An 8,244-nucleotide genomic window follows, 5' to 3' on the forward strand; every position below is an offset into this window, starting at 1 on the left:
ACCGAAATATAATAAATGATTTACAATTTGATTAATTAACTCCATAACATTGGTGCTAAATATGTAGCCTTTCTGCATTAACCGAAGTATTGTAATGAATCAGTGAATGACGATTTAATGAAACAAAGAATAATCGAGCAGGGTTTTGCAATTATGCGATTGCGAATACGACCAAAGCAATCCGGGAAAATACAAAATTTGACCTCGTCCCGAGTAAACGGAACGAATACATAAAATCGATTGAATGTCATTTATTGCAGATTTCTCCTTTTAATTTCTGAACGGACTAATTACGGTTGTTCAATATACGGTGCACTTCAACTACTACACTATTTTTTTTTTCAATTTTTCCACCGGGTTACTTCATCATAATAATCATCATCGCTACAACGACCACTATTTAGGTAGGTATTAGAGATTTGTGATTTTATTTGGTAGAGAAGAAACGAAACATGATTCATTTTACTTCCGTTTCCTTTATCGGTACGTCGTTATTTAAAAGTATTTAATTGCAAGCACTAGTTGAAATGGCAATAACAGGTAAGGTGTATATATATATATATATATATATATCGATTAAAATTAAGGTGTACATTAGGAATTGAAAACCTTTAGGTGTTGCTGCTTAGAGAGCGATATTAATTCCCAGCATTGATCGTCTGAAATCGATAATTAAATAGGTTTAATCAATAACAAGACAAATCAAGATCATTGGTTCTCGTCAATTTTTTGCCTAGGGATCCCTTCGTTCTCTATTTTACTCTACTGGACCTTCGCATTTTTTATAATGAAATATTATTAGGGGTTGTATTGTGTATTGTAGAAATATAAACAATAAATTTTACCAATATGATTGTATATGAACTAAGGGCCAAGCGTTTAAAATACGGACAGACCAAATTTTTTATTCATATCCCAGTATTTGACCATTAAATGTGTTTATTGGCAGAAGAATATTGAAAAACATCTATACGTCTTACAGACAAACGAACGAGGACATTACGTGGGGGTTGTGAGATGTGCTAAACATAACAGCTAAATACTCCTTAAATCGCGCAGCAAATTTTTATTTTGCATATTCGTATGAATTCCCTTGTGTTGAACGCAGATTCGCAGCAGTTGACCATTAAATGCATTTATGGGGAGAAAAATACGGAAGAACATTAATACGTCTGAATGACAAATTTGGATTGTCTGTATTTTAAACTCTGATTAATTAAACCCGGAACCATGTGTTGGGAAACAAGCTTCCTACCACACAGCCACGCCTGCACCTATATAAATCATCGTCATTTAACATCCACTTTTTGATGCTTGCATGGGTCAGACGGAGATAATTGAGGCAGATTGTCTATGGCCAGGTGCCCCTCCTGTCACCAACACTCATCTGTTTCCAAACAAGGTAATATTTCTCCATGGCCAAACTGGAAACAATGACGATGCTTGTATAACAGTGACAATCATTTTGCAACTATCACATAATGTCAAGATATGGAGACACAAACATACGCACATATATACATATACATTTACTAAATCCATTTCACAAGGTTTTGGTCTGCCCAAGGCTGTAGTACAAGACACTTATCCAATGTGCCAGTTAGTGGGACTGAACACAGAATCATATGGTTGGGAAGCAAACTTATTATACAACCATGCCTGTATCTTATATATACATTTTCAAACTGGAATGTAACAGTGGATAACTTAATTTATTCCAGTAAAATGCTTGGTTCTATTTAGTTTTACTTTATAAAAATGTAAAATTTCCATTGTTGTGTCTATGATTGTTTAAATATTTTCTTTATTTAAATTTTTTGTTTCTCAATTATTTCAGAATATCAGAAACAGCAAAGAATTGTTTCTGTCAGATCTGTCACCAATATTAACCATCTTTTCAAGACTAAAGGAAAATGTTACACAGAATGGATATATATATTCCTTTTTATATAGATCTATGGTGAATTAAAAATAAATATTTCTTTGGAACTGAGAGAAATATCAACATTTATTTTCTTCACTGCTTGAAAAATTTACAAACAGACTTTGCATTTTAATTAAACTTGGATTACAAAGGAATTTTGTAACAACCTCAGATAATCAAAATTTGGTGCTTATGGAAATATTGCAGCAGTAGTGTTTGTTAGGTATATAGTACAAGGACAAAAAGAGGAAAACTTGTGTCTGTTGTCGTAAGAAAACGAAAATTATGGAAAATGAATTAATTGAGAACAAGGTTAAAAGTGAAATACAGAAGATTGACTTTTCTGATGATGTAAAGAACGAGAAAGGAAAACCGTCATTTAATTGTGATATCTGTGGTAAATCGTTCTGCCGAAAAGGTAACATTACTAAACACAAACTTATTCATACAGGAGAAAAACCATATCATTGTGATATCTGTGGTAAATCATTTTATCAAAGTGATCACTTAACTATTCACGTACGCATTCATACAGGGGAAAAGCCATATTTCTGTGATTTCTGTGGTAAATCATTCTCGGAGAATAGTTCTTTAACTAAACATAAACGTATTCATACTTTGGAAAAACCACATAATTGTGATTTCTGCGGTAAATCATTTTCTAATGGTGACGGTCTCACCAGACACAAACGAATTCATACGGGTGAGAAGCCACATCCCTGTGATATCTGTGGTAAACCATTCTCTCAAAGAGGTGACTTAAGTAGACACAAATACATCCATGCAGAAGAGAAACCATATCATTGTGATATCTGTGGTAAGTCATTCTCTCAAAAAGGTAATTTAATTAAGCATAAACGTATTCATACAGGAGAGAAACCATATCACTGTGATATCTGTGGTCAGTCATTCTGTGCAAGTTGTGACTTAACTATACACATACGTATTCATACAGGTGAGAAACCATATCACTGTGATATCTGTGGTAAGTCATTCTCTAAAAAAGCTACGCTGAACTCTCATAAAAATATTCATACAAGAGAGAAACACCTTGTGTGATGTGTGTGGTAAATCATTGTCTAATGATGGTTACTTAACACAAACACATCCATGCGATTGAGAAGCCATATCACTGTGATATTTGTGATAAATCATTCTCTGAAAGTAGTGGTTCAGACATGAACACATTCACACAGGGTAAATTCCATATCACAATGATATCTGTGAAGGACATATTCTTTCAAAGAAGAATCTTTACAAAACACAAGTGCACTCAAACAGGAGAAAAGCTATATCACTGCAATGTCTGTGATAAGTCATTCTCTGAAAATGGTGACTTAATTCAACCCAAACTTATTCATACAGGAGAGTAACCATATCACTTCAATATCTGGTAAATCGTTTTCTGATGACAACCAATTAACTGAACACAAACACATTCATACAGGAGTAAAAATATATATCCCTGTGACATCTGTATTAAATCTTTATCTCATGGATATATATTAACTACTCGTAAAGGGGAGAAAAAAAAACCTTATCGTTATGATGAATCATCTGCTGAATCTTGGTCACTTAACTAAACCCAAGCATATTCATAGAGGAAACAATATTGTGACATCTGTTGCAAATTATTACCTCATGGATATAAGTTAACCACTAACAAACACACATGCAAGGGAGAAACCTTATGACTATCACATCTGTGGTAAGTGCTTCACTAAAACTGGTCACGTAACTAAACACAAGCTAATTCATATGGGAGAAAAGCAATATTGTGACATTTGTAGCAAATCATTATCTTATGGATAAATAATCATACAGGGGAAAATCCTATTCTTTGTGACGAATCCTTAACTAAACACTAGTTTATCCAAACATGAGACAACCCATATCATTGTGGCATCTGTTGTAAATTATTATCTCTAGGATATACTTCAACTTCTTATAGAAGGGAAAAAACCTTATCATTGTGACATCTGTGATGAATCCTTCACTGAAACTGGGGCCACTGAACTAAACTCAAACTCATTCAAACAGGACAGGAATCATATTTCTGTGATATCTAGCGATGCCTGCTGGGTTCGGCTGCTCTACATTGATAAGAGGCAATAATACCTTGAAACTAGTCTGTAGATGCCAGACCAGCAAGGGGAAGCGGCTGACCTCCCCTTGTTCGAAGGTTATAATGGACACAGGTTCGTGTGTGACATAGCTAGCTAGAGGCGATGGCCTCTTGGAGCTAATCAACGGCAGCATTCGTCCTATTTTTTGGACTGCCATGTTGGCTTGGCGATAACTATTGATATGCTAAATCATTTTCTCAAAAACGATCCCTGACTGACCATATTGTTATTAATATGCATCAATAACTCTATCAAAATATAGGCTCATAATATACACAGTGCAACAAGCACTGCAAGTGTGATTACATTTAGTTGGGTTAACTGTTTCCTGTTTCTCATTTGTATAATTAATAATGTTATCATTATTGGTTATCTTTCATTGGAGTAGCCTAGAAGTTGTATAAATGTACTCTATACAAGAAAATATTAATATTCATATTGATATTGATACATAAGGAGTGCAGTCAAACACGTTTCACTGGTTTTTTTTTTGTTGGTTTGTATATTTTGTTGCCCATATTCATTTTCTCGTTTTTGTTAGTAAATCTGTTAATATTAAGAATATTGCTATTTCAAAATACTCATCAAATTTGTTGGTATACTAATGAAATAAAAGAAAGAATTTGATGAACAAAAATGAAGTGTTGCATGTTATATCTTCCTTGTGTTTATCTCAATTGTTAGAATTGATTTTGTGGAAAATAAATTATATTAAGTGCATTCAATAAGTATCAGCCTTTATTTTTTTCCTGCCAAAGATAATGCCACTGGGGCAAAACCCTTTGGATGGAAGGTTTTTTTGTTGGTTTGTATATTCTGGATGGGAGGTGACACCACCCTTCCTGTACATCAGATCCCTCGAAGCCCTGAAATGACCCATCGTCTGTGCACCAGAAATAGGATAGACCGTGAATTTGTGGGGCTGCTAGTTTTTGGTGCATACTTACATTGACTGTCGTATTTTAGACTGTAAAATACATAAGTAAAACAATATGGAAGTGAAAATGTGAAAGAGATGAGGTGAAGTCATGAAAAGACGAAAAAAAGGTTGATACTGAATGTAATAGGGGAAAAAATTATGTTTAAATTAAAATGTAATTTTCATTAATAAAACAAATTGCACTCAGAGTGGGAGCTGATGTCTGTTGGGGAGTGAAATGTTGCTGTGGTCAGTCTCTCAACTTCACAGGCCTTCATGGTTTATTTTGCCACCTAAAATGCTGGTCGTTTCACTCATCAAACTAAGCTAAACTTAAATATTTAAGTGGACCTGGCTCAGGTAAAATATCCCCTCTGGTCTGGAGCTGGCAGGGTTAGCCAGAAATGATGGAAAGAGACTAGATGGACTTACCCTTTGATCTTGGGTTTCTATGCCTGGATGCCCTTCCTAACACCAACCACTTCAAGAGTGTAGTAGGTGCTTTTTACGTGTCACCAGCATAGGTGCCAGTTGCATGACACCAGCATCGGCCATGACTACGATCTTACTTAGCATGCTATTTTGCTAAAGGCCTTGATCACTTGTCTCTGCCTCTGTGAGGCTCAAGTTTTGAACAATGCCTTTTATGTGCCACCAACACAGGTGCCAGTCGCACGGCACTGGCATTGGCCATGACTACAATTTCGTTTGGCTTGGCAGGTCTTCTTAAGGATAGCACATCACCCAATGTTCAAAGGGTGCTTTTTATGTGCCAGTTAAGTGACACTGGCATTAGCCACAACTATGATCTCACTTGGCTTGATGGGACTCCTCAAGCACAGCATATTGTCAAAGGTCTCGGTCACTTGCTATTACCTCTGTGAGGCTCAACATTCAAATATCATGTTTGTCCTCCCGACATCGCTTGACATCCGATGCTGGTGTGGTTACGTTCCCGTAACTTAGCGGTTCGGCAAAAAGATACCGATAGAATAAGTACTAGGCTTACAAAGAACAGGGTCGACTAAAAGGTGTTGTTCCAGCATGGCCGTAATCAAATGACTGAAACAAATAAAAGAATATGAAATTGGTATCATCTCTGGTGGAGGAATCAATTTAGATATAGAATAATATTTGGTTCAAAACTGAGTTAGTGACAAAGCCTAGAAGTTGTCGCGAATGAGTAAATGTTGACCTGAAGAATATTATTCACACGCTAACGATATTATATATCTTACCAGTTATTGTTGCATAATCCACTGTTAACAGTGTAATATCTTTAATAATACTGGACAACCTATTAAAACCGCAAACAGAAACAAACTGGTTCATGTGACTTTCCGTTTTTTTAATAAAGAAAATCACGAAACTGTTCACAAAAACGAAAATAGGTATACATTTTTTTGTGTGTGCCTGTAACCAATAAGTCTTCCTAGACGTCGCATCCCAGTAATAGAGCAGTCCTGGGAACATCGCCATTCTATTAAATGTGTTTATTGAAAAATCTCAATACGCCTGAGTCACAAAAAGACGAGGAAGTTATCAGGTAGTCATGAAATATGTTAAAAACAACAGCTAAATCACGGGAATCATATGAATTCCCGTATATAGAACACAAACTCGCAAAAACTTCCTGAAAATTCCAAAAAGTAAAAAGGAGTTACGAGGGCTTGTATGGGGTGCTTATATGACCAACTGACCGATGTCCATCGAAACCCGAGCTTAGTGTAAAGAACTAGCAAGTTCGATTCTCTTCCTGCGAAGGGGAAATATTTCTGTTAATGATTTGCTTCTGGTTGATATGAAAATGGCAAACGAAGAGAAAATCAGGGGGAATTTGCAAGGAATAGATCTATGGATATGGTTTGTCAAAAGGAATTTTGGGATTATCAAATGTCGGTTTTCAGTAAATTATATTAGGGACATCTAACCCGCAATACCGTTGTATATTGAGACGGAAGAAAAAAGTAATGAACAACCCGACTGTATATTCGGACGGGAAAATCGTAAATGGCACCGGTTTCATTCAGACAACAACGAGAATTACCAACGTTACTGCGAAATAGTTTCTAATTAGTTCAGCTAATTTAATTATAACATTTACAGTAATTATGTCACGTTAAGGTAAACGTTAATGTTTGTGGACAATATCGGGTGAGTTACATATTTCAAGATCGGTGTTCCACCCCTTTAATTATTTATCATTTTATCTGCAAACCACATCGTTAATTGGTTTTTTTTCTTGATTTATTTACTCAAGATCAGGACAGAGGAAGATCCATTTTAATTACCAACAAATGAAGAAATAGGTTTCTTGCTGGACTTTTCAGTTGATTTTCAAATCAAACAGAAAAAAAAAGAAATACAACAGAACACAGGGACTTTTCTTTTATCCGCAGTGCACAGTATAAATGCGTACATACACGCATACAAAGGCACAAATATATATATATATACATATCATTTATTAGGCATCTACATGTGTATATGTACACATATTCTTTCATCTTACCGTATTGATAATGCAGAAATTATAAGTCTTTTCGCCTACAAGAATATATTTTTGTATGGAAATTGGAAAGGACTTAACAAAACGCTTATGGTGAGTAAAAGATATATAATTTCCACACTTGTAAGCTGAAATCCACGATTCACGACTAAAAGCTAAACCATCAAAGAATATACTTCAAGACATTTCTCAAGATTTTTGTCTCAGATTCCTGAAGAATTGATATGGAAGACGTTAAGGACTTGGACACTTCTACCACAACTGATTTTACCGATGTAGATTCAGCAGCATCGATTGACAGAGACGAGAAACCTTTATGGAGTGAAGTATTTATTAACCAAGCATCAATGATTGAAACTATTCCTGAATATTGCTGTGAGATTTGTGGGAAAACATTCAATTTAGAACAGGATTTCTTCACACATAAAGACGCACACAATAAGGAAAAACCATTCCATTGTGAAATATGTGGGAAATATTTTGCATATAACAGTTATTTTATTAGTCATCAAAGAATCCACACTGGAGAGAAGCCGTATCATTGCGAAATATGTGAGAAATCTTTCACTCAGAATTCTCATCTTGTTATCCACATACGTAGTCATACAGGGGAGAAACTATTTCATTGTGAGATATGTAATAAATCATTTGTCTCCAACAGTAATTTAACAAAACATAGGAGAATACACACCGGAGAAAAACCGTATCATTGTGAAATATGCTTCAAGTCTTTTGTCTCAAATTGTAAATTAACAAGACACAAAAG

General features: G+C 35.1%; 2 protein-coding genes across 4 annotated transcripts in view; one reads left to right on the forward strand and one right to left on the reverse strand.

The window, feature by feature from the left end:
• LOC106877424 (zinc finger protein 239) overlaps nucleotides 1-4,778 on the forward strand; it is an 8,177-nt gene extending 3,399 nt beyond the window's left edge. The window contains exons 1-2 of one of the 3 annotated variants that reach the window (XM_014926322.2): nucleotides 22-540; nucleotides 1,838-4,778. In XM_014926322.2, coding sequence (XP_014781808.1) covers nucleotides 2,210-2,983 — 774 coding nt within the window. In that variant the 5' untranslated portion in view covers nucleotides 22-540; nucleotides 1,838-2,209 and the 3' untranslated portion in view covers nucleotides 2,984-4,778. Of the gene's footprint in view, nucleotides 1-21; nucleotides 541-1,837 lie in introns of those variants that run through there. The other 2 variants (XM_014926323.2, XM_014926325.2) reach the window with 2 other exon arrangements.
• The window catches only part of LOC106877425 (zinc finger protein 208), a 33,210-nt gene that overhangs the window by 16,109 nt on the left and 8,857 nt on the right, over nucleotides 1-8,244 (reverse strand). The gene's annotated exons all lie outside the window — the stretch shown is intronic.

The sequence above is a fragment of the Octopus bimaculoides genome, chromosome 29, assembly GCF_001194135.2.
Source record: "Octopus bimaculoides isolate UCB-OBI-ISO-001 chromosome 29, ASM119413v2, whole genome shotgun sequence".
Classification (NCBI taxonomy): Eukaryota; Metazoa; Mollusca; class Cephalopoda; order Octopoda; family Octopodidae; genus Octopus; species Octopus bimaculoides.